Source organism: Pelobates fuscus, chromosome 2, assembly GCF_036172605.1.
Source record: "Pelobates fuscus isolate aPelFus1 chromosome 2, aPelFus1.pri, whole genome shotgun sequence".
NCBI lineage: Eukaryota > Metazoa > Chordata > Amphibia > Anura > Pelobatidae > Pelobates > Pelobates fuscus.
This window is the reverse complement of record NC_086318.1, coordinates 324,435,212-324,461,142: the sequence shown is the minus strand read 5'-3', so window position 1 is coordinate 324,461,142 and position 25,931 is coordinate 324,435,212. Positions and strand designations below refer to the sequence as shown.

Below are 25,931 nucleotides of genomic sequence, written 5' to 3'. Positions count from 1 at the left end.
TGTTCAGTTTCCAGCCATATACTTCGTGGGACGGCATCCGCCATCTTGGGGGCCTGCTGTCAGGGTACCTGTGGTCTCTACCTCTGAAAGAGGCAGAGACTTAGCTGTTCCTCCATCCAGACGGCCTGATGGCTCCCTTCCCCAAGGTCTATCCGGTCATGCGAGGCCGGCCGCGAGGGAGTGACTGCCTTTTACAGCACCTAGGCAGGAAGTTGTCATCAGGACACTCCTCCGGAACGACCTGTCACTCAATTGCTGCAGGACCAATCAGGACGCCTCGGAGGCGTGGTTACTGCTCTGAACAGGGTATTTAACAGAGCTTCTTTCATTAGCTCATTGCCCTGTCGTGGTTCTAGCTTGTTCTAGTCACTCAGTGCTTGTGTATTCTATTATCCCTTTTGGTTTTGACCCGGCTTGTTTACCTTACTCTGCTTATCTCTGTTACCCTTGATTCGGCTTGTCTCTCGCTTACCTGTCTTCTGTTACCCTCGACCTCGGCTTGTCTTTGACCATTCTATACTGTACTACTTACGTTAGTCCGGCCATTCTAAGGTCCGGTATACGTATCTGGCTACTGTTTGTACTCTGCGTGTTGGATCCCTGTCCCGATCCTGACATTACGACAGGGCCAATGGATCCTGCAAGTACAAACAGTCAGCTGGCTTCTCCTGATCCTAGGTTTGAAGCCATGGATCACAGAATGGATCAGATGGCGCTTGCGCTACAGGCTCTATTATCTCGTGCCAATAACCCACCAGAGGAGATACGTAATACCCCTGTTTCTCCTGTCGGTTCAGGTCTAGAGGTAGCCACAGTGGGTGCTTCTTCTCGCATTACCCCCCCAGTACGCTATGGTGGGGCTCCTGAGAAGTGTCGTGGTTTCTTAAACCAAATTAGTATCCACTTTGAATTGCAACCTCGCTCTTATCCTACAGATAGGGCAAAGGTAGGATTTATTATCACCCTACTTATTGAGAAAGCTCTGAGATGGGCCAACCCATTATGGGAGAACGATAACCCATTAGTTTATAACTATAACGCCTTTGTAGCTGCTTTTAGAAGAACATTTGACCCTCCAGGTAGAAAGGTTAATGCAGCCAGATTACTGTTGCGTCTGAAACAGGAGAACCGAACACTGGTGGATTATGCACTAGAGTTCAGGTCTCTGGCGTCAGAGGTCAAGTGGAATGAGCAGGCGTATATGGATGTATTTTTGAATGGCTTATCTGAAGTAATTCTTGATGAGGTTGCTACCAGAGAACTCCCTGAGAATTTAGAGGATTTAATTTTGTTCATCTCTCGTATAGATGAACGTTTAAGAGAAAGACAGAACACTCGAGAGAGGAACCGGAGACCTTCTTTTAGGTTAGCCCCCGCTTTTCCAAGTCCTGACTCCACGTTATCTTTGCTTCCTGAACCTATGCAGATAGGGTATACCCGCCTCTCTGAGGAGGAAAGACAGTACAGGAGAAGAGAGGGTTTGTGTATGTATTGTGGAGCTAAGGGTCATTTACTCTCGAACTGTTCTAACCGCCCGGGAAACGCTCGCACCTAAGTCTCTCTAGAGGACAGGCCTTGGGTGTTTCTATTTTGTCCTCTACTCCTAATTATAAAGATCACAGGCTTCTGCTACCAGTTTCCTTAACTTGCGGGAGGGAAGTAGTAAGGGCTATGGCTTTGATAGATTCCGGTGCTGCTGAGAATTTTATCGACCAAGCCTTTGCTAGTAAAAACAATTTCCCATCCCAGCTAAGGGAGACACCCTTGGCCGTTGAGGCCATAGATGGTAGACCACTACTAGACCCTGTTATCTTTCGTGAGACCATACCCATTGATTTAAATGTTGGTATCCTACACGTGGAGAATTTATCTCTTCTGCTCATTTCGTCTCCTTCCGTTCCCATAGTTCTGGGGTACCCATGGTTGAGAGAACATAACCCTATTATCGATTGGGAGTTAGGGGAGATACTCTCGTGGGGCCAGGGCTGCCAGGATCGGTGTTTGTGCAAGGTTTCTCCATTAGCTAATATTAACATACAGGAGAATCCTACTCAGTCCACAGAAAGACAAATACCAGACCTTTACCTAGACTTAAGGGCAGTGTTTGACAAGAAGAATGCCGATTCTTTGCCGCCACACAGGTCATTTGACTGTAAAATTAAGCTTCTACCCGGGACTATGCCTCCGAGGGGCCATGTATATCCTTTGTCTGTTCAGGAAAACTCGGTTCTAGAGGAGTATATTCAGGAGAATTTAGAAAAGGGATTCATCAGGAGGTCTTCTTCTCCGGCCGGGGCGGGGTTCTTTTTCATTAAGAAGAAGGATGGCACGCTGAGACCTTGTATCGATTACCGAGGCTTGAATAAAATAACTGTCAGAAATGCCTATCCTATCCCACTGATTACCGAGTTATTTGATCGTCTTAAGGGCTCCAAAATCTTCACCAAGTTAGATCTCAGAGGGGCTTACAATTTGGTGAGAATCCAGCAAGGTCACGAGTGGATGACGGCATTCAATACCCGGTATGGCCATTACGAATACACTGTTATGCCATTTGGACTATGCAATGCTCCTGCAGTATTTCAAGAATTGATTAATGAGATACTTAGGGAGTTTCAGCATGATTGTGTTATTGTTTACCTGGACGACATACTAATACACTCTAAGGAGATTGATACTCACCATAGACAGGTCAGAAAGGTGTTACACAAACTTCTGCAACATGGTCTATACTGAAAATTGGAGAAGTGCAGTTTTGATCAGTCTCAGGTAGACTTTCTTGGGTACGTGATCTCTGGGGAAGGTTTTAAAATGGATCCTGGTAAACTCCAATCTATTTTAGACTGGCCTTTGCCCAAAGGACTCAAGGCTATCCAAAGGTTTATTGGTTTTTCCAACTACTATAGGCGCTTCATTAAGGGTTACTCCTCTATCATTGCGCCTATTACCAATATGACCAAACAAGGGGCTGATACTAAGTTCTGGTCTGAGGAAGCTCTTGGTGCTTTTAAGACTCTCAAGGAACTTTTTGCCTCAGCTCCCATTCTAGTTCATCCTGATACGACTCTGCCTTTCTTGCTCGACGTCGATGCTTCTGAGACAGGAGTTGGGGCTGTTCTGTCTCAAAGGTTAGGGGTGGATAAACCGTTACACCCTTGTGGTTTCTTCTCTAAAAAATTTTCTGGGCCTGAGAGCAGATATGACATCGGGGAGAGGGAACTGTTAGCGGTCATTAAGGCTTTAAAGGAGTGGAGACATTTACTGGAAGGGACACTACACCCTGTTACTATTCTTACGGATCATAAGAACTTGTCTTATATTGGGGAGGCTAAGCGCTTGTCCGCCAGGCAGGCTCGCTGGGCCTTGTTCCTCACTCACTTTAATTATGTACTTACGTATAGACCTGGTTCTAAGAACTCTAAAGCCGATGCTTTGTCTCGTCAATATGAACCATCCACTATAACTGAACCACTTCTGTCCTCCATAGTTCCTAAGGGGAATATCATCGCGAACACGAATCTCAGGATTCACTCTCCATTGCTTTCTGAGATCATGAAGTTTCAGCATTTGGCACCCAAACAAACTCCTGGGGATCGACACTTCGTTCCCGCCGCTCTCCAACTGGAGGTGCTACGCTGTCTCCATAACAGCAAGGTGGCTGGGCATCCTGGCATCCGCAGGACTTATGCGCTGGTCTCTAAAGATTTTTGGTGTCCTGACTTACGCAAGGATATTAAAGAATTTATCGGGGCATGTGAGGTTTGTACCAAGACCAAGCTACCCCATTCGCTTCCATGCGGATTTCTGCACCCTTTAGAGGTTCCTGAAAAGCCTTGGTCCTGCCTGGCAATGGACTTCATTGTTGATTTGCCTATCTCTAAAAAGCAGACTGTCATCCTCACTGTGGTAGACAGATTTACTAAAATGGCTCACTTCATTCCCTTACCTAAACTCCCATCTTCGCCCTAATTAGCGGAGATATTCGCCAGGGAGATTTTCCGTTTGCATGGGATACCTTCCCAAATTGTCTCTGACAGAGGCTCCCAATTTGTTTCCCGTTTTTGGAAATCATTCTGCTTCCAACTAGGCATCAAATTGAATTTCTCCTCTGCCTATCATCCTCAGTCCAATGGAGCTGCTGAACGCACTAACCAAAAAGTTGAACAATATTTACGTTGTTTCGTTTCAGAACACCAGGACGATTGGGTCGGTTTGATTCCTTGGGCGGAGTTTGCACATAACAATCTCATTTGTGATTCTACGCATTCTAGCCCTTTTTTCTTGAATTATGGCTTTCATCCTTCCATCCTTCCTTCGGAGTCTTCTTCTCAAGGGATACCGTCGGTGGATGTTCATGTTGCCAATTTAAGAAAGTTGTGGGATCAAACTCGACAAATCCTCCTGCACAATTCTACGCTGGTTAAAAAACACGCTGACAAACGTAGAAGGGCAGCACCGGTGTTTGTTCCAGGCGATAGAGTATGGTTAAGTACTAGAAACATTCGGTTAAAAGTGCCGTCCATGAAGTTTGCTCCTCGATATATTGGACCTTACAGGGTACTGTCTCAAATTAACCCAGTTGCGTATCGTTTGGCGTTGCCTAATGCCTTACGCATTCCTAATTCATTTCATGTTTCCTTGCTAAAACCATTAATATGTAACAGGTTCTCCTCCACGATCGCCCCTCCCCACTCAGTTCAGGTGGAGGGTCAGGAGGAGTATGAGGTCAATTCCATCGTTGATTCTCGAATCTCCCGGGGGAAACTGCAATATCTGGTCGATTGGAAGGGTTATGGTCCTGAGGAGAGAAGTTGGGTACCTCAGGAGGAGGTGCATGCTCCCCGTCTCCGCAGGGCGTTTCACTCTCGATTCCCTTCTCGCCCTGGTGTATTCCGCCCGGTGAGCGTATCTGAGAGGGGGGTACTGTCAGGGTACCTGTGGTCTCTACCTCTGAAAGAGGCAGAGACTTAGCTGTTCCTCCATCCAGACGGCCTGATGGCTCCCTTCCCCAAGGTCTATCCGGTCATGCGAGGCCGGCCGCGAGGGAGTGACTGCCTTTTACAGCACCTAGGCAGGAAGTTGTCATCAGGACACTCCTCCGGAACGACCTGTCACTCAATTGCTGCAGGACCAATCAGGACGCCTCGGAGGCGTGGTTACTGCTCTGAACAGGGTATTTAACAGAGCTTCTTTCATTAGCTCATTGCCCTGTCGTGGTTCTAGCTTGTTCTAGTCACTCAGTGCTTGTGTATTCTATTATCCCTTTTGGTTTTGACCCGGCTTGTTTACCTTACTCTGCTTATCTCTGTTACCCTTGATTCGGCTTGTCTCTCGCTTACCTGTCTTCTGTTACCCTCGACCTCGGCTTGTCTTTGACCATTCTATACTGTACTACTTACGTTAGTCCGGCCATTCTAAGGTCCGGTATACGTATCTGGCTACTGTTTGTACTCTGCGTGTTGGATCCCTGTCCCGATCCTGACACCTGCATGCCAGTAGGTTTGGGGCCTTGTGTCCCTGTCGTTTGTACACCCCTTCACAGGGGAAGCTTGTGAGGGTGGACCGGGATGATGCCCACTGGTCCAGAGGGGGGGGGAACGAGGGCCCAAGTCCTGGCTCTTGGCCGGTCGCGGCAGCAGGAGAGCGGTCGTCCCTCCTGCACCCGCCATGTTTGTAGGCCTCACCATCGTGTCGTGTGATTGGGGTTTGATATATCGTTCGATCAGTGCACCCCAATGTCACTGCTCTCTGGGTGGCTTTTTTGACCCGGATATGTGTCGTTAAGGCTATGAAAATCAGAGAAATTTGACGTTTTCAGCGGGAACTGCTGTAGTGTGCTTCCACTCTGCTCCGAAATCAGGCCCCGCCCCAAGTTATGTATTATTAAATGGTTTTTGTAACAGTTTTTAGACTTATTTTTAGAGATATTTTGTGTACCTGGAGATAATTGACTTACTACAGCCACTTAAGCCAATTTGTCTCCAGGATAGAGGAGAAGATAGACTGGCCACAAAGCCTAAATCTGTGGAACTTTTTTATGGCATGAAAGCCATGCTTGCGGTCGGTCAAATGTGACATCCATAAACCTTTTGAACCACTGCTCTGATCTGGGTGATTTTTGGATATGTTGTTCACCCAGATCAGGGCTATCCATGGATGTAGGCTGTGTGTGGGTATGTTGTTGTTTTGGGGTGTTTCTGGACTTTGGGTAGAACTGGATATTTTCTGCCTGTGGTGATTGAGTTAGTCCATTGCGATCTGCAGTGCTTATGGTGTCAAGTGGAGTGCTTGGAGCCCTCGGGAAGCACTAGGAGCATCCATTAACGGAGGTACCCAGCCGGAGTGCCAGGTGATGCATTACAGCTTCAAACTTTTTTTGTTTTGGTTTTTCTTTTTTCTTCTGTTGGATCAACAGAAAAAAAAAACAGATGTGAGTAAGGCTGAACTGAATGGTCACACTTTTCTTTTCAGCCTATGTAACTATGTATAAATGAGAAATGAGAAATCGATATAGAAAGAGAGATTTTGCCAATGTTTATATAATAGTAAGTCGCTGTACGTTCCCATAGAGAAAAAAAATAAAACTGAAATATGTAACATTAAACAACTCTAACTATGCAATATGAAAAAGATGAAAGGTACCCCACCAAACTTTCAGTCTAAATAAACTTTCTGTTGATGGAGAGAGATTGGAACGGTTATATTTATAGTCTATGCTATGTCTATGGTAAGAACAAACCCAGGAGGAGAAGCAGATTATCTGTAGAATTCTGTATACATACAGAGTTGAACTAAAAAGAAAACAGCTCTGTAAAGTGTGAGTGTGCCTTCCTTATACACTTGCTATATAGTTATTTAATGTAAGTTTTTACACTATTGGATGTTTTTCTGATTCTTGAGATACTTGGCATTGTATAAAAGAAGGCCCTCTGCTCTTTGATACATGTATTTATATTTATATGCGGTTTATGGTTTGCCTTGGTTTCTGTATATAGCATTAAAGATTTTAATGCATGAAAAAAAATCTAAAATCGCTAAATCAATTACAAAGGTATGAAAGAACAGTAGGGACAAATTGCATGTATAAATATGTGTGTGTGTGAGAGTATATATATATATATATATATATATATATATATATATATATATATATATTCTCTTTTTGATGTCTATATTCTCTTTTGATGTCTAGCCACTAGCAAGTGTGCTACATTAATGTATAATACTTCGGGGAAATTGTGAACTAAGATCGTTTTTCAGTGCACATAAAGAATCTGGCATTCGTTGACATTTTATTCAATAACAGTTAACTCGAGAAGCAAAGTGAATTGACATATACGACTAATGTACAAATTATTGACTCAAACTTCCATTGAACATTTTTTTGATAAAATAAGGCAAAGTATATGGAATGTTTTCCATTGTCTTAATACCTATAACGTTTTTTTTTTTTTTTCTAAAGTCACATTTTACATTTTTAGTGGAATAAAATGATGATGTACATGTAGGCATAGGAAAAAAATATCTTTAGAATATTTATATTCCTATTGACTAGTTGCATGTAATTGCCACGTCATTCATTGCCTTTAATGGTTGTAATACACTTTACATGTGAAAATTAAAAGCAAATATAATTTGATGCAAATATTTTTCTCTTTCCAGACTGATGCAGCATTAATGTATGATGCAGTTCATGTTGTATCTGTGGCTGTACAGCAGTTCTCACAAATGACTGTCAGTTCATTACAGTGTAATCGTCACAAGCCGTGGCGATTCGGTGCTCGTTTTATCAGCCTCATTAAAGAAGTAAGTTTTGCCTTTATGCAGTACTCAAATATAAATTAAATGTATTATTACTTGTTTACTTGCCAATTGATGTTACATTGCCTTATTTCTAATTACGGACTATTTTTTGAACAATTTATTTTCTCAATTACTTTTTCCCTGTCACCCTTTAATCTGTTTTCTGAATTACATGTCTGGAACAATGCTAATCAAATTCATCTGTGATAATTATTCAAATATTTGGTATTAGCCAATGTTATACCATCCCAAAGGTAGAGTGTATGTGCTCTTGTGAACTGCACATAAGGAAGACAAAATTAGAGTGTAGTACTTTCTATCAATGTACTTATTTCCTTTGGTTACTTTATCCTCCTTATGACTCCTTATACCATTTTATCATACCGTCACTCTATTAGCAGTCTTTGTTTCTGTCTCTAATCATAACTTTCTTCAATTTCTATGTTTTCCGCTTCCATTCCCAAATGTTTTTGGTTCTCTAAAATTCCAGTATTCCAGTGTACAAATACCCTCTGATATGGCATTTTCTCTTTCATGCAGGATTTGGGTCATAGAAAGGGGAAGTTGTTTATTGGCAATACAAGATTGCAGTGCAATATCTATACAGTCTCACTGTATGCAAGGTGGGGTGTGGAGTCCCTCAAGCAGTCCTTCTGCAGTGGAAACCCCCTCATGAAGAGCTCCCCCAGTCCATAGCCTAATTGACTTGAAATTAGCACCGGCCACTTCCAAGTTCAGTACAGGGGAGAACACTAATGAGTAATCCACCTGTAGGGCCCCCAAGCAATTACCCAGTGTGCCCATGGGTTAATATGTTTATGGTTAGTGCTGATTTAACCATTGACATGTCTTAGTAATGTGTTCTCTATTTAGTGTTTGTATACAAGACATAACATGATGGTATTCAATTTTTTTTCAGTCTGTGTGGCTATATGGCCTTGTTTTCTCTCAAATTTGTGTCCTTGGTATGCTTTATCAAAAGTGTTTACACTGCATCACAGTTTGCAAAATTATCATTTATCCATGAAGCAACCTTGACTATTGGCTTTAGATGTGTATGCAAATGTTTTTCAAAGTATTTTCCTAATGCAATTTTATGAATACCTATCCTTTCAGAGTATCTGGCCCAATACTTTGTAAAGCATGACCTTCCTTTCAAGGCAATTTTATACTTATTCTTAGTCCAATGCCCATAAAATACTCTAAAGAAAAAAAAGGATATATAGAACTCTTACATTTGTGGCACATGTCGTAAAAAAACATCATAAATGTACATGCAGAATGCTTAACAATACCTAAGCTGTTAACATATTAGGACAGATGTCGATAAGTAGAAAAGTGTCTCTTTTGCTGTCCTTGTAGGTTTATTATTTCCATAGAGTTGCTCATAATATCCTACCTGCCTATTTCAGTTCACAATGCTTTCAATCACTCTACCACCTTAACAAGAGGGTAATGGTCCATCACATTTAAACGTAACAATACTTAACCACCTTATCTTGAATGCAACTCTATATTTTACCATTATTCTTATATAATTAGCTATCCACTCATAAAATTTAGTATTAAATGTATTTAATTATATATATATATATATATATATATATATATATATATATATATATATATATATATTATATATCTTCTAGACTGTAAGCTTGTCTGAGCAGCTTCCTCAGATACCTTTTTTTCCTGTAACATTTTGTAAATGTCTCATTTATTGTTACATTTCCAACTTTCATAATATTGTAAAGCCCTGCGAAATAAATTGTATAAATACTACTACTAATAATAATATAATAATATATTTACATACAAGCGTATAGAATGTACTTTCAGTATTGATGTATTTAAAGGAACACCAAAACTAAATACTGTATAACTGTTTTATCTAATTGAACTGGTTATAGTGCTATACAATTCAGTGCTAAACAATTCAGTGCTACACAATTTTCAAGCAGTTTAACAATGGATGATGATTTCTGGTTTCCCATAGTCCCGCCACCGGTGGAGATGTGGCTAAAGCAGTAAATAAACCTTTCCTTTTAGCCATACTAATTCATTCCTGAATGGGCACTGTGATAGGCTGAAAATGTTTGCAGTATTAGTATTAGTTTACTGTGATGCAGAGAAGAGTCTAATTTCACTGATTTAGAACTATATTTGTGCACATTCCACAATTTGGAATCCTATGTGCAATATCAATCAGTGAGAGCAGAATCTGGGGGAGAAGCTTCATGGTGATTTATGTGGTGATTAGTGTTGTCGCGAACCGGAAATTTTCGGTTCGCGAACGGCGAACGCGATTTCCGCAAATGTTGGCGAACCGTGAACCGCGCGAACCGCCATTGACTTCAATGGGCAGGCGAATTTTAAAACCAACAGGGACTCTTTCTGGCCACAAAAGTGATGGAAAAGTTGTTTCAAGGGGACTAACACCTGGACTGTGGCATGCCGGAGGGGGATCCATGGCAAAACTCCCATGGAAAATTACACAGTTGATGCAGAGTCTGCTTTTAATCCATAAAGGGCAGAAATCACCTAACATTGACACCTGTCCTCAAAGCCCCTGATACACACTGACACAGAGCAGAATAGAGACTGTTCCCCGTCCTCAGAGACCATGATACACACTGACACAGAGCAGAATAGAGACTGTTACCCCTACATAGGGTCACTTGGCAGATATGGCGGGGTCGTGGGAGGGGAGGATGACTTTCACCTCTTCCCCTGTTAGATTCCCGTTGTACTGTGACATCACCCTTATACGCTGTGTAAAGCATACTATTTAATTTGATCAGCATGGCCACTTGAGTTTTTATAGTTTTCACACTGCTTGTAGTTTATATATGGTTCACAAAAATCAAACAAACGATAAAGTAAACATGTAAGGATTCAGAATATTCTTTCAAACCCTTACACATTGTGTGTACGTATTTTTTGTCTTAAGTTTGTGGCTTTAAAGAGGTTCACGTTGTTTCTATGATGTGCATAACATGTTCTTGTAAATGTTTGTTAAATTTTTCCTGGAATTGTAATTTTTGAATCTGAATAAAGATAGTCAAATCCCTGATACACACTGACACAGAGCAGAATAGGGACTGTTCCCCCTACATAGGGTCACTTGGCAGATATGGATTGACACCTATCCTAATGATCCCTGATACACACTGACACAGAGCAGAATAGAGACTGTTCCCCCTACATAGGGTCACTTGGCAGATATGGATTGACACCTGTCCTCAAAACCCCTGATACACACTGACACAGAGCAGAATAGGGACTGTTCCCCCTACATAGGGTCACTTGGCAGATATGGATTGACACCTGTCCTCAAAACCCCTGATACACACTGACACAGAGCAGAATAGGGACTGTTCCTCCTACATAGGGTCACTTGGCAGATATGGATTGACACCTGTCCTCAAAACCCCTGATACACACTGACACAGAGCAGAATAGGGACTGTTCCCCCTACATAGGGTCACTTGGCAGATATGGATTGACACCTGTCCTCAAAACCCCTGATACACACTGACACAGAGCAGAATAGAGACTGTTCCCCGTCCACAGAGACCATGATACACACTGACACAGAGCAGAATAGAGACTGTCCCCCCTACATAGGGTCACTTGGCAGGTATGGATTGACACCTGTCCTCAAAGCCCCTGATACACACTGACACAGAGCAGAATAGAGACTGTTCCCTGTCCACAGAGACCATGATACACACTGACACAGAGCAGAATAGAGACTGTTCACCGTCCACAGAGACCATGATACACACTGACACAGAGCAGAATAGAGACTGTTCCCCGTCCACAGAGACCATGATACACACTGACACAGAGCAGAATAGGGACTGTTCCCCCTACATAGGGTCACTTGGCAGGTATGGATTGACACCTGTCCTCAAAGCCCCTGATACACACTGACACAGAGCAGAATAGAGACTGTTCCCTGTCCACAGAGTCCATGATACACACTGACACAGAGCAGAATAGAGACTGTTCCCCGTCCACAGAGACCATGATACACACTGACACAGAGCAGAATAGGGACTGTTACCCCTACATAGGGTCACTTGGCAGGTATGGATTGACACCTGTCCTCAAAGCCCATGATACACACTGGGGGGAGCTACTGTCCTCCCCCCTCGGCCCCCACCCCTGCGCGGTGGGTGGGGGCCATAAATCACAATGGGGGTCCTACTTTCCTCCCACCCGGACCCCATCCCTGCGCGGTGGGTGGGGGGCATAAATCACAATGGGACGGACCTACTGATAGGAGTGGAGTATTGTTCATATCAGTTTAATACCTTCCGCGTCTCCTATCAGTGGACGTGTATATGGCAGCCATTTTAGGAACCGCACACCTGGGACCCGAGCAAGGTCACCTCGTTCAAGCTGCTCTGGTTCCTTGATGAGCCAGCTGCCCGTGAGTTAACATGTCCCGTGGAGAAGCACTCTGTCCTGTAAAGCCTCACCACAAAAAAATTAAATAAATAACAGCACTCGGAGTGGTGAGTTTAGTAAATGTTCATATCAGTTTAATACCTTCCGCGTCTCCTATCAGTGGACGTGTATATGGCAGCCATTTTAGGAACCGCACACCTGGGACCCGAGCAAGGTCACCTCTTTCAACAGGCGACATGATTTGTCCCTGTAAAACTATCCTGGATATTCTCTACAATTTCTATGGATATGGCATCGATTTATGTAACAGGGAGATGGAAGAAGATGCTTGGTCGGTCCTCTTACTTGAAATTTGGGGCACTGCGCGGGCAAGCTAATGTGCCACCAGATAGGAGTGGTGAGTTTAGTATTGTTCATATCAGTTTAATACCTTCCGCGTCTCCTATCAGAGGACATGTATATGGCAGCCATTTTAGGAACCGCACACCTGGGACCCGAGCAAGGTCACCTCTTTCAACAGGCGACATGATTTGGCCCTGTAAAACTATCCTGGATATTCTCTACAATTTCTATGGATATGGCATTGATTTATGTAACAGGGAGATGGAAGAAGATGCTTGGTCGGTCCTCTTACTTGAAATTTGGGGCACTGCGCGGGCAAGCTAATGTGCCACCAGATAGGAGTGGTGAGTTTAGTATTGTTCATATCAGTTTAATACCTTCCGCGTCTCCTCTCAGAGGACATGTATATGGCAGCCATTTTAGGAACCGCACACCTGGGACCCGAGCAAGGTCACCTCTTTCAACAGGCGACATGATTTGGCCCTGTAAAACTATCCTGGATATTCTCTACAATTTCTATGGATATGGCATTGATTTATGTAACAGGGAGATGGAAGAAGATGCTTGGTCGGTCCTCTTACTTGAAATTTGGGGCACTGCGCGGGCAAGCTAATGTGCCACCAGATAGGAGTGGTGAGTTTAGTATTGTTCATATCAGTTTAATACCTTCCGCGTCTCCTCTCAGAGGACATGTATATGGCAGCCATTTTAGGAACCGCACACCTGGGACCCGAGCAAGGTCACCTCTTTCAACAGGCGACATGATTTGGCCCTGTAAAACTATCCTGGATATTCTCTACAATTTCTATGGATATGGCATTGATTTATGTAACAGGGAGATGGAAGAAGATGCTTGGTCGGTCCTCTTACTTGAAATTTGGGGCACTGCTAATGTGCCACCAGATAGGAGTGGTGAGTTTAGTATTGTTCATATCAGTTTAATACCTTCCGCGTCTCCTATCAGTGGACGTGTAAATGGCAGAGATTTTTAATTGTTGAATCACATCCCCTTTTTAGGCCAAGGTGGGAAGATGCTTAGACCACTGGTATATTGGTGCCATCTTGGAGGATTTTTTTTTGGTTTGGTTTTTGAAGCCACAGTGCTGCACCAGTGGGCCTAAAAATTAGGCATGTACACATGCCTGAAAAATTTGGTATTGTTGCAGCCGCTGCTGTAGCAGCGGCCAGAAAAATTGATGTTTGTTTCACAGGCAGAAAGTGCCCTAAAACATGGCGGCTTGAACCCCAGTTGGTGGCGGATAAGTCACGCAAGTCAAACGTCATTCAGAGCTAAAATACAGCAGCGTGTGGACCATTTTTAGCCCAAGGCAGCTCATCTCATCAGGCCTTTTTTAATCGAATGTATCGCCCAGTGTCAGTCCCTTCGGGATCCATCCCTCATTCATCTTAATAAAGGTGAGGTAATCTAGACTTTTTTGACCTAGGCGACTTCTCTTCTCAGTGACAATACCTCCTGCTGCACTGAAGGTCCTTTCTGACAGGACACTTGAAGCGGGGCAGGCCAGAAGTTCTATCGCAAATTGGGATAGCTCAGGCCACAGGTCAAGCCTGCACACCCAGTAGTCAAGGGGTTCATCGCTCCTCAGAGTGTCGATATCTGCAGTTAAGGCGAGGTAGTCTGCTACCTGTCAGTCGAGTCGCTCTCTAAAGGTGGATCCCGAAGGGCTGTGGCGATGCACAGGACTTAAAAAGGTCCGCATGTCCTCCATCAACAACACGTCTTTAAAGCGTCCTGTCCTTGCCGGCGTGGTCGTGGGAGGAGGGGGAGGAGGATGACTTCCACCTCTCCCCCTGTTAGATTCCCGTTGTGCTGTGACATCACCCTTATACGCTGTGTAAAGCATACTTTTTAATTTATTTTGCAAATGCTGCATCGTTTCCGACTTGTTGTAACTCGGTAACATTTCCGCCACTTTCTGCTTATACCGGGGGTCTAGTAGCGTGGACACCCAGTACAGGTCGTTCTCCTTCAGCCTTTTTATACGAGGGTCCCTCAACAGGCAGGACAGCATGAAAGACCCCATTTGCACAAGGTTGGATGCCGAGCTACTCATTTCCCGTTCCTCCTCCTTACTGATGTCATTGAAGGTATGTTCTTCTCCCCAGCCACGTACAACACCACGGGTACCAGATAGGTGACAACGAGCACCCTGGGATGCCTGTTGTGTTTGGTCTTGCTCCTCCTCCTCCTCCGCAAAGCTACAATCCTCCTCTGACTCCTCTTCCTCACAATCCTCTTCCAGCGTTGCCGCAGGTCCAGCAAGCGATGCTGATAAGGCTGTTTCTGGTGGTGATGGTGACCACAACTCTTCCTCTTCCTCTTCACGCTCATCTACAGCCTGATCCAGCACTCTTCGCAGGGCACGCTCCAGGAATAAAACAAATGGTATGATGTCACTGATGGTGCCTTCGTTGCGACTGACTAGGTTTGTCACCTCCTCAAAAGGACGCATGAGCCTACAGGCATTGCGCATGAGTGTCCAGTAACGTGGCAAAAAAATTCCCAGCTCCCCAGAGGCTGTCCTAGCACTCCGGTCATACAAATATTCATTAACAGCTTTTTCTTGTTGGAGCAGGCGGTCGAACATTAGGAGTGTTGAATTCCAACGTGTAGGGCTGTCGCAAATCAAGCGCCTCACTGGCATGTTGTTTCGCCGCTGGATATCGGCAAAGTGAGCCATGGCCGTGTAGGAACGCCTGAAATGGCCACACACCTTCCTGGCCTGCTTCAGGATGTCCTGTAAGCCTGTGTACTTATGCACAAAGCGTTGTACGATCAGATTACACACATGTGCCATGCACGGCACATGTGTCAACTTGCCCAACTTCAATGCCGCTATCAAATTTTTTCCGTTGTCACACACCACTTTGCCGATATCCAGTTGCTGCGGAGTCAGCCACTTTTCCACCTGTGCGTTCAGGGCGGACAGGAGTGCTTGTCCGGTGTGACTCTCTGCTTTCAAGCAAGTCAAACCCAAGACGGCGTGACACTGCCGTATCCGGGATGTGGAATAGTACCTGGGGAGCTGGGGGGGTGCCGTTGATGTGGAGCAAGACGCAGCAGCACAAGAGGACTCAGCCGAGGAGGTTATGGAAGAGGATGGAGTAGGAGGAGTAGAGGAGGTGGCAGCAGGACTGCCTGCAATTTGTGGCGGTGTCACCAACTCCTCTGCAATGCCACGCATTCCTTGATTGTCAGCCGTCAGCAGGTTTACCCAATGCGCAGTGTAGGTGATATACCTGCCCTGACCATGCTTTGCAGACCAGGTATCAGTGGTCAGATGGACCCTTGCCCCAACACTGTGTGCCAGACATGCCATGACTTCCTTTTGCACAATCGAGTACAAGTTGGGGATTGCCTTTTGTGAAAAGAAATTCCGGCCGGGTACCTTCCACTGCGGTGTCCAAATAGCTAAAAATTGTTGTCCGAGGCAGACACACAAAAGACACACAAAAAAAACAGACACACAAAAAAAATGCCACACTGCTGAGCTCTGCAATGACGGCATTCTGGTGGTGGCTGACAGAGCCGCTTGAAGGACACTGACTGGCTGCTATTAGCTTACACTATAAACCTTTTTTCTTTGTAAAAGCACGCTATAGAGACACCAGATATGATTGGCAATGTGCACTGGAACAGTTCTGCAGAGCACACACTGTAGGCCTGACACACCCGCTTGAAGACAAGTAACTGCTATTCAATCTATAACAGTGAAAAAAAAAATTTGTTTTTAAAAGCACGCTATAGAGACACCAGATATGATTGGCAATGTGCACTGGAACAGTTCTGGAGAGCACACGCTGAAGGAAGGACTGACAGAGCCGCTTGAAGGACACTGACTGGCTGCTATTAGCTTACACTAGAAACCTTTTTTCTTTGTAAAAGCATGCTATAAAGACACCAGATATGATTGGCAATGTGCACTTGAACAGTTCTGCAGAGCACACACTGTAGGCCTGACACACCCGCTTGAAGACAAGTAACTGCTATTCAATCTATAACAGTGAAAAAAAAAATTTTTTTAAAAGCACGCTATAGAGACACCAGATATGATTGGCAATGTGCACTGGAACAGTTCTGGAGAGCACACGCTGAAGGAAGGACTGATAGAGCCGCTTGAAGGACACTGACTGGCTGCTATTAGCTTACACTAGAAACCTTTTTTCTTTGTAAAAGCACGCTATAGAGACACCAGATATGATTGGCAATGTGCACTGGAACAGTTCTGCAGAGCACACACTGTAGGCCTGACTCACCCGCTTGAAGACAAGTAACTACTATTCAATCTATAACAGTGAAAAAAAAAAATTGTTTTTAAAAGCACGCTATAGAGACACCAGATATGATTGGCAATGTGCACTGGAACAGTTCTGGAGAGCACACGCTGAAGGAAGGACTGACAGAGCCGCTTGAATGACACTGACTGGCTGCTATTAGCTTACACTAGAAACCTTTTTTCTTTGTAAAAGCACGCTATAGAGACACCAGATATGATTGACAATGTGCACTTGAAAAGTTCTGCAGAGCACACACTGTAGGCCTGACACACCAGCTTGAAGACAAGTAACTGCTATTCAATCTATAACAGTGAAAATTTTTTTTTGTTTTTAATAGCACGCTATAGAGACACCAGATATGATTGGCAATGTGCACTGGAACAGTTCTGCAGAGCACACACTGTAGGCCTGACATACCCGCTTGAAGACAAGTAACTGCTATTCAATCTATAACTGTGAAGAAAAAATTTTGTTTTTAAAAGCACGCTATAAAGACACCAGATATGATTGGCAATGTGCACTGGAACAGTTCTGGAGAGCACACGCTGAAGGAAGGACTGACAGAGCCGCTTGAAGGACACTGACTGGCTGCTATTAGCTTACACTAGAAACCTTTTTTTCTTTGTAAAAGCACGCTAAAGAGACACCAAATATGATTGGCAACTGTCAAAGCACGCTGGCACAGGTCTGCAGAGCACACGCTGAAGTAGGCCTGACACCCAGACGCTTGCAGACAACTAACTGCTCTTCTATTACAGTGAAAAAAATTATTTCTTTTAAATCTAAAGCTTAAGCTATTGTAAAAACAGATATGAGTGGTGGCACTGGGCAAGAGGGCACAGTATCCACTGTGAACCTCACACAGAAGCTGGCAGGCAGGCAACTGCTCTTCTATTACAGTGGAAACAAAATTTTGGTTGTAAAAGCACGCTATAGAGACACCAGATATGAGTGGCAACTGTCAAAGTACGCTGGCAGGGTTGTGCAGGGCACACGCTGAAGGAAGGCCTGACAGAGCCGCTTGAAGGACACTGACTGGCTGCTATTAGCTTACACTGGAAACCTTTTTTCTTTGTAAAAGCACGCTAAAGAGACACCAGATATGATTGGCAACTGTCAAAGCACGCTGGCAGTGTTGTGCAGGGCACACGCTGAAGGAAGGCCTGACAGAGCCGCTTGAAGAACACTGACTGGCTGCTATTAGCTTACACTGGAAACCTTTTTTCTTTGTAAAAGCACGCTATAGAGACACCAGATATGAGTGGCAACTGTCAAAGTACGCTGGCAGGGTTGTGCAGGGCACACGCTGAAGGAAGGCCTGACAGAGCCGCTTGAAGGACACTGACTGGCTGCTATTAGCTTACACTAGAAACCTTTTTTATTTGTAAAAGCATGCTAAAGAGACACCAGATATGATTGGCAACTGTCAAAGCACGCTGGCACAGGTCTGCAGAGCACACGCTGAAGTAGGCCTGACACCCAGACGCTTGCAGACAACTAACTGCTCTTCTATTACAGTGAAAAAAAATTATTTCTTTTAAATCTAAAGCTTAACCTATTGTAAAAACAGATATGAGTGGTGGCACTGACTGTGCAAATGGGCAAGGCATCCAACCTGACACAGAAGCTGGCAGGCAGGCAACTGCTCTTCTATTACAGTGAAAACAAATTATTTCTTTTAAATCTAAAGCTTAACCTATTGTTAAAACAGATATGAGTGGTGGCACTGACTGTGCAAATGGGCAAGGCATCCAACCTGATACAGAAGCTGGCAGGCAGGCAACTGCTCTTCTATTACAGTGAAAAAAAAATATTTCTTTAAATCTAAAGCTTAACCTATTGTTAAAACAGATATGAGTGGTGGCACTGACTGTGCAAATGGCAAGGCATCCAACCTGACACAGAAGCTGGCAGGCAGGCAACTGCTCTTCTATTACAGTGAAAAAAATAATTTCTTTTAAATCTAAAGCTTAACCTATTGTAAAAACAGATATGAGTGGTGGCACTGACTGTGCAAATGGGCAAGGCATCCAACCTGACACAGAAGCTGGCAGGCAGGCAACTGCTCTTCTATTACAGTGAAAAAAAAGTATTTATTTTAAATCTAAAGCTTAACCTATTGTTAAAACAGATATGAGTGGTGGCACTGACTGTGCAAATGGGCAAGGCATCCAACCTGACACAGAAGCTGGCAGGCAGGCAACTGCTCTTCTATTACAGTGAAAAAAAATTATTTATTTTAAATCTAAAGCTTAACCTATTGTTAAAACAGATATGAGTGGTGGCACTGGGCAAGTAGGCACAGTATCCAATGTGAACCTCACACAGAAGCTGGCAGGCAGGCACCTGCAATTACATTACACAGGAAAAAAAAAAAAAAGCAGCCTGATGTTATAGCCCTAAAAAGGGCTTTTTGGGGTGCTGTCCTTACAGCAGAGATCAGATGAGTCCTTCGGGATTGTAGTGGACACTGAATACCCTAGCCTAGCTATCAATTTCCCTATCTAATCAGCAGCAGCTAAACTTTCCCTCCTCTCACTAAGCATGCAGCTTCAGAATGAATCGCAAATGGATGCTGGGAGGGAGGTTGGAGGGTGTGGAAGGGAGGGAGTGCTGCTGATTGGCTGGAATGTGTCTGCTGACCGAGAGGCACAGGGTGAAAGTTTGCCCAATGATGACGAATAGGGGGCGGATCGAACTGCGCATGTGTCCGCCCGCCGCGGCGAACGCGAACACGCTAAGTTCGCCGGGAACTGTTCGCCGGCGGACAGTTCGGTACATCACTAGTGGTGATATTTGGGAGGCAGAGTTTCCAGAGTTTCCATTAGTGTGACATCTCAGGAACAGATGTATAAGATCCTTTTTAGGTGGTACGGTATTTCCCCAAAAGTAAGACTGGATTTTATATAAATGTTCCCTCTGGAAAAACGCACTAGGGCTTATTTTCAGGGGAGGTCTTATTTTGGGGTAAACGTGTACCATAAAGCCCATAGACCAGTTCACTAGGGAATGGAATCCTGCAAATCTATGTTCGGGGAAACTTTCCCGAACACAGATTAGCTTATTTGCTAATAGAATACCGCAAATCTATGTTTGGGGAAACTTCCCCGAAAATAGATTAATTTACTCGCAAATGGAATCTTGTGAATCTATGTTCGGGGAAACTTCCCCGAGCAAAGATTAGTTTACTCGCGAATGGAATCCCGTAAATCTATGTTTGGGGAAAATTCCCCAAACATAGATTAGTGAACTAACGACTAGGGACTAGGGATTATTTTCAGCATGGGGCTTATATTAGGAGCATCAGGGGAAACAGTATATCAGCCCTATGAAACTTTTCAGTATGAGTAAAGCACCCTCTGATGATTAATGCAGACTTCTTTGGACATTATGATGCATATCTTCTCATGTGTAACTTTCAACTTAAACCTCTGGTTATTCCTTCTGTCTCACCCTTAGAAGGTCATTGGCCAAATCATGGCTGGGAACCTCTGCCCCTCCTCTCTGGGAGGTTCATGCCAAAATTGTCAAAAATCAGTTAATTGATTGTCACTGTGCATAATAATCTCCCCTCCTTTTATAAAGTCTGGAGCCCTTGGAGTGATTACACCTCTCCATCTTAGCTTAAGGTAATGTAGTGGTCTCAAATTGGTGGTGTTTTTCCTATTCCCCCCTTCTGGTCCCCTCCTTTTTCTTTCCTTCCGCATCTTACTTTTTACTTTTTTTTTCTTCTGTATTTCATATATAAAATATACATCATTAACCATGTGTTCCAGGTGGGTTTCTAAAACAACACTGTCTGCATTGTCCTCTCTTAGCCGACCTGTGTGATTTGTAGGTGAATAGGCAAGCATTCATGCCAGGCTGACCTTCTGGTAGAGTCCGTCACTGGTCCACCTCCTATTACCCCGCCCACCGACGTCCTGCTTCACAGATGTTTGGGGATATGGGTTTAGTTGATTGAAGAAAGCAAGAGATTAGCATTGGATATGTGTGTTCTTATTAATGCATCCTGTGAGTTTCCACCAGCACCACCCCCATCAGATATGTGATACTTGGGAAGTATGGCTGTTTTAGTGTTTTCTGTTGATTCTGTAGTTTGGCCCATTGTAACTGTCAGCACCATGCCAATGTTCTCTTAATCTGGCCCTGTCTCTTGCCATAACTAACCCCTAGAATGCTTATAAGCTGAATATATTATATAACAAATATATATATATATATATATATATATATATATATATATATATATATATATATATATATATATATATTACTACTATTACTTTTTTCCATCTATTGGTTACTTTTTCTCACCTGATTTGTGAACCAAATGATGGAAAAATTAACCGATAAGTATTCTGTGAAATATACTAAAAACTACAGAAATATCACATGGACCGGATTGAATCAGAAGCTCAGATCTGGGGTAAGCTACAAAAAAAGTTTAGTTGCATGGAAAGTTCTTGAGAACACAGTAGCCTCCAAAATTCTTAAATGTATAGAATATGGAATGACTTGGAATCTTCCTAGAGCTGGCTGCCTGGTTACACCGAACAATTATGGGGAAAGTCCTTGGTAGTAGAGAATACCAAGAACCTGATGGTCACTCTGGGTGAGCTCCAGAGACCATGTGTAGAAATGGAAGAAACTTGCAGAAGAACAACCTTCACTACAACACTCCACCGATCTGGCTTTTATGGCAGACTGGCTATACAGAAGCCTTTACTCATAGCAAATCTTGTGAAAGCATGCTTGGAATTTGCAAAAATGCACTTAAAAGTTGAAAAGACTGTGAGGATCAAGATGGTCTGGTTCTGATTAAATGAACAGTTTGGCCTCAATTCAAACTGCCCTGTCTGAAAGAAACCAGGCACCACTCGTCACCTGCACAATGCCATCTCAACTGTAAAGTATGATGGTGGTAGCGTGATGCTTTGGGGGTGTTTTTCAGTGGCAAAGACCAGGAGACTGGTCAGGGTCAGGGTTGAGGTAAAGATTCACCTCTCAAAAAGACAATGCGTGGCTTACGGGCAACTCTGTGAATGTCTTTGAGCGGCCCAACCAGACTTGAACTCAATCAAATATGCATTGAAAAGACCTAAAAAGGCTGACCACCAATCCAACATGACAGAGCTTGAGAGGATCTGCAGAGATGAATCCAAATCCAGTAGTGCATACCTATCTAACCCCCCAATAATTAAGTGGTCTAAATAAATAATATCTGAAAGTATCTGTAGTCCAATAAAGACTTTGCATGGTCAACTGTTAATAACAGATAAGAGAATGCTGTTATGTTACATACTAAATATTTTATATATTAGGACTGATCTGATAATGTAAAAGGTCGATATAATTCAGGAAGAGTTCATCCATTTTGTCTCTTCATTGAAATGGAGCATTCTAAACTTCTTTTTAAATGGTATTTCACCCCAGCAAGAATCATTAAGATGTATGAGAACTATGACCCTACATGTTGGAGATGTGGAAGCCACACAGGGTCCTATATACACATATGGTGGTCCTGTCCGATGGTTCGCCCTTTATGGTCTTGGGCTTTCTCTACTTTTCAAACATTGTCTCACAGATCATTAGAGCAAAACCCGGCAATAGCTCTTTTGCATTTGAATTGGAACTTCAAATCAACAAAAGATGTTTCAATTGCTACTCATTGTTTTGTGGCCGTTAAAATTTTAATTGCCAGAAATTGGAGATCGTCTATTTCTTTCCAAAAATCTCTCTTAATTAAGCAAATTAGGTTCCAGGTGACAATGGAAAAAGGTCTAATAAACAACATAGGACTTCTTTAAAAAAATAAAGAAGAATTGTTCTCTGAACTATTATCAAAGCTCTCCTAAATATAAGGCCAATTGTTCTTAGTAACGGCTTATCTGTGGGAATCGATTGGCCATGCAACTATTAGAAACAACTATATCAACTTTCGGCCACATATATATCTATATATATTTATTAGTGTCAAAGGTGATCTCGAGACATATGGTTTATCGCAACTGGTTTGTGAGGTATTCGCTAGTCTGTGGATAGAATTTTGATACGACATAACCAGCAACTCTCTCCTGCTCTGATGGGGTGTATTTGTTTGTTCAATAATTTTTGTCTGTTTTTTGTTTTGTTAAATTCTAACAGTATTACTGCCATTGGATTTTTAATAAACATTCATTACAAAAAAAAAAAAAGAAATGGAGCATTCTAGAAATACTCTATAGCCTAAAGCATGCATGTGCTTATTCTGCCCCAGCCTACTTAAAAAAATCCCTAGTTAATCTTATGTTAGTATACTGGTTTAGTAGAATGTTGAAACTTGATTGCCACAGACACAACCTTAAATATGAGATGATAAAACAAACAACAAATTAAAAAATACACAGATCCATATACATAATGGAGTTTTAGCATTCCTATCTACTAAAACAAAGGTGCTCAAGATGATAATGTTTGTTTGTTTTTTGCATGTTCTAACCATAGACAATTGTAAAAATATAAAACAATCCTGTTACTAACACACAATATCTATTTAAAAAAGGGTTATTATGCCAAACTCTTTTTTCAGAGGTATAATTTCCCTTTAACAAGGAAATATAATATGTATTCTGTGCATAACATATTGCGGTCAAATCGAATCAGGAACAATTACTAATAAAAAAGAGAGCATCTCGCTGAAAAGAGCCAAACATTACATGAGAAAGGATGCTGACATAAGATATAATTTGAATTCAATTTGGCACTGTGAAAATCTCACAAAGCTTGAAATAACTATGATACAAAGGATTAAAGACTCAAAATTCAATTTAATGTTCCAACTCTTTCAGATGTGCTTGGCATTGAGTCAAACCTGTGCATAGTATCACAGCAGATCTGGCCCAGCACTGCTGAAAAACAAATTCATTCAAAAATAATGACCACATTTTAGAGACGAAATGTGTCATTAATGTGTCACTTAAATTTCAAATTGATTAGGAGGTTTTGATGTTTTTTTTTTTATATACAGTAGGCCATCCTTAAAAGCTTTAAACACTTTAGACATTTTGATTTCACAAATGTTAATGCACAGTGTACTGGTGCAGACTGTTTAATGCACAATGTATGGGTGCAGACTGCTCATTGCTCTTTAATATAATTATTTAAAGTTAAGGAGTTAGAACAAAACTTGCCTAGATGCTATAGCTACTAACAGTATTTAACTCAGTTTCTGCTTATTTCAGAGTTCTGAGAAGTATATGTTGTCTATAGACTATCATTAAGTAAAAAAAAATAAATAAAAAAAAAAATAAAAAAAAATATATATATATATATATATATATATATATATATATCATTTTCTTTTTAAAGTGGCATGTAAAAAGAAGGTGATCAACCAACCACAGACAGAGATTAAAGCATCATGTGTAAAATCACACAAAAAAATAAATAACCAATATATAAAATACGGTACGAAATCCCATGACACCTTATCTGTGTTCACTTGCTCGTGGAGCAAAAGCATGGACTTCAAAGTAAAGAACAGAGGAGGCAGCAGTGCATATTAAAAAATTATAGGAAAGGAGATTACAGGAGCGGTTTACATAACAAACATAGCATACACAACATACAGTTTTACATATACATACACATTTACATACAAACATAAATAATACATGCACATTCATGAACATTAAAAGTTTAATTACATTTATATTTTAATGGGAATGCTAACTATAACGTGAATGTAAGAGTCCTGAGCAGAGGGTGTAGAGTAGCTAGAATAACAAACACGGGAAGAATACCGGAGCAACTAATAAAATTGCCAATCAAGCATCAGTAAGTGACAAATACACAAAAGGGAGGGGGAAAAGTACCAAAATACTTGATGTGGAATATGAATTGTATTAAATATATACATTCATATAATTGTGTCCTGCACTTAGCCAAGCAAATATACTTCTATTATCTATAACCATTCCTTAACCTTAAAATGCTCTTCTGTATCTTTAGCTCTCTTCTATACTCACCTGCACCACCCCATCATCAGACTTCAGTGCCAAAGACCTTTTCAGAATATTTCTTAAAAACACATTATTATTATACAAAGAAACATCCCAATACAAACTTGCAATATTAAGGTGTGCTCTTAAACCCTTAGTGACCTGTTTTTACATTTTTCAGCTATGTTTTGTTTAGCTGTAATTTTCCTCTTACTTATTTACTGTATGCCCACATATTATATACCATTTGTCTCACCATTAAATGGTCTTTCCAAATATACTATTATTTTCATCATATCATATAATTTACTATAAAAAAATTATAAAATATGATTCAAACAATTAATAAAAACAAACTTTTTCGAACATTGACTCCCAAAATCTGTTACGCATCTACAACCGCCAAAAAAAACACCTGTGCTAATTAGTTTCTAAACTTTGTCCTGAGTTTAGAAATACCCAATGTTAACATGTTCTTAGCTTTTTTGGAAAGTTATAGGGCTATAAGTACAAGTAGCACTTTGCTATTTCCAAGCCATTATTTTTCAAAATTAACGCAAGTTACATTGAAACACTGATATCTGTCAGGAAGCCCTGAATAACCCTTCACATGTATATATTTTTTAAAAGAAGACAACCTAAGGTATTAAACTTGGGGTATTTTAACTCTTTTCATGCAACCATTTTACCACCAATCTATGCCAAAATAAAATAATAAAAATTGGTGATTTTTTGAAACACGTAGCAATTTAAGAATACATGTACTGAGAACTTTAAGGGTTACTGCCAAAGAACACCCCAATATGTGTTCAGCAACATATCCTGAGTACAGTGATACCCCCCATGTATAGGTGTGCCTGGTTCTCTGGAGACTAAAATACCTTTTTGGAGGTCCAACTTGGAATTTTCACAGCTGGTCATCATACACCCATGTCCTATTTGGGACATTTTTGAAGCTGGCCAATGTAATTTACCCCCATCAAACCATATATTTTAGAAAAGTAGACACATCAGGGTATTCAATATGGGGTATGTTCAGTCTTTTTTAGTAGCCATTTAGTCACACACACTGGCTAAAGTTAGCATTTA

General features: G+C 42.1%; 1 protein-coding gene across 2 annotated transcripts in view; it reads left to right on the top strand.

The window, feature by feature from the left end:
• GRIK2 (glutamate ionotropic receptor kainate type subunit 2) overlaps positions 1-25,931 on the top strand; it is a 622,789-nt gene that overhangs the window by 375,815 nt on the left and 221,043 nt on the right. For both annotated transcript variants that reach the window (XM_063443553.1, XM_063443554.1), the window contains one exon: positions 7,663-7,806. In XM_063443553.1, the coding sequence (XP_063299623.1) occupies positions 7,663-7,806 (144 nt within the window). The remainder of the gene's footprint in view (positions 1-7,662; positions 7,807-25,931) is intronic.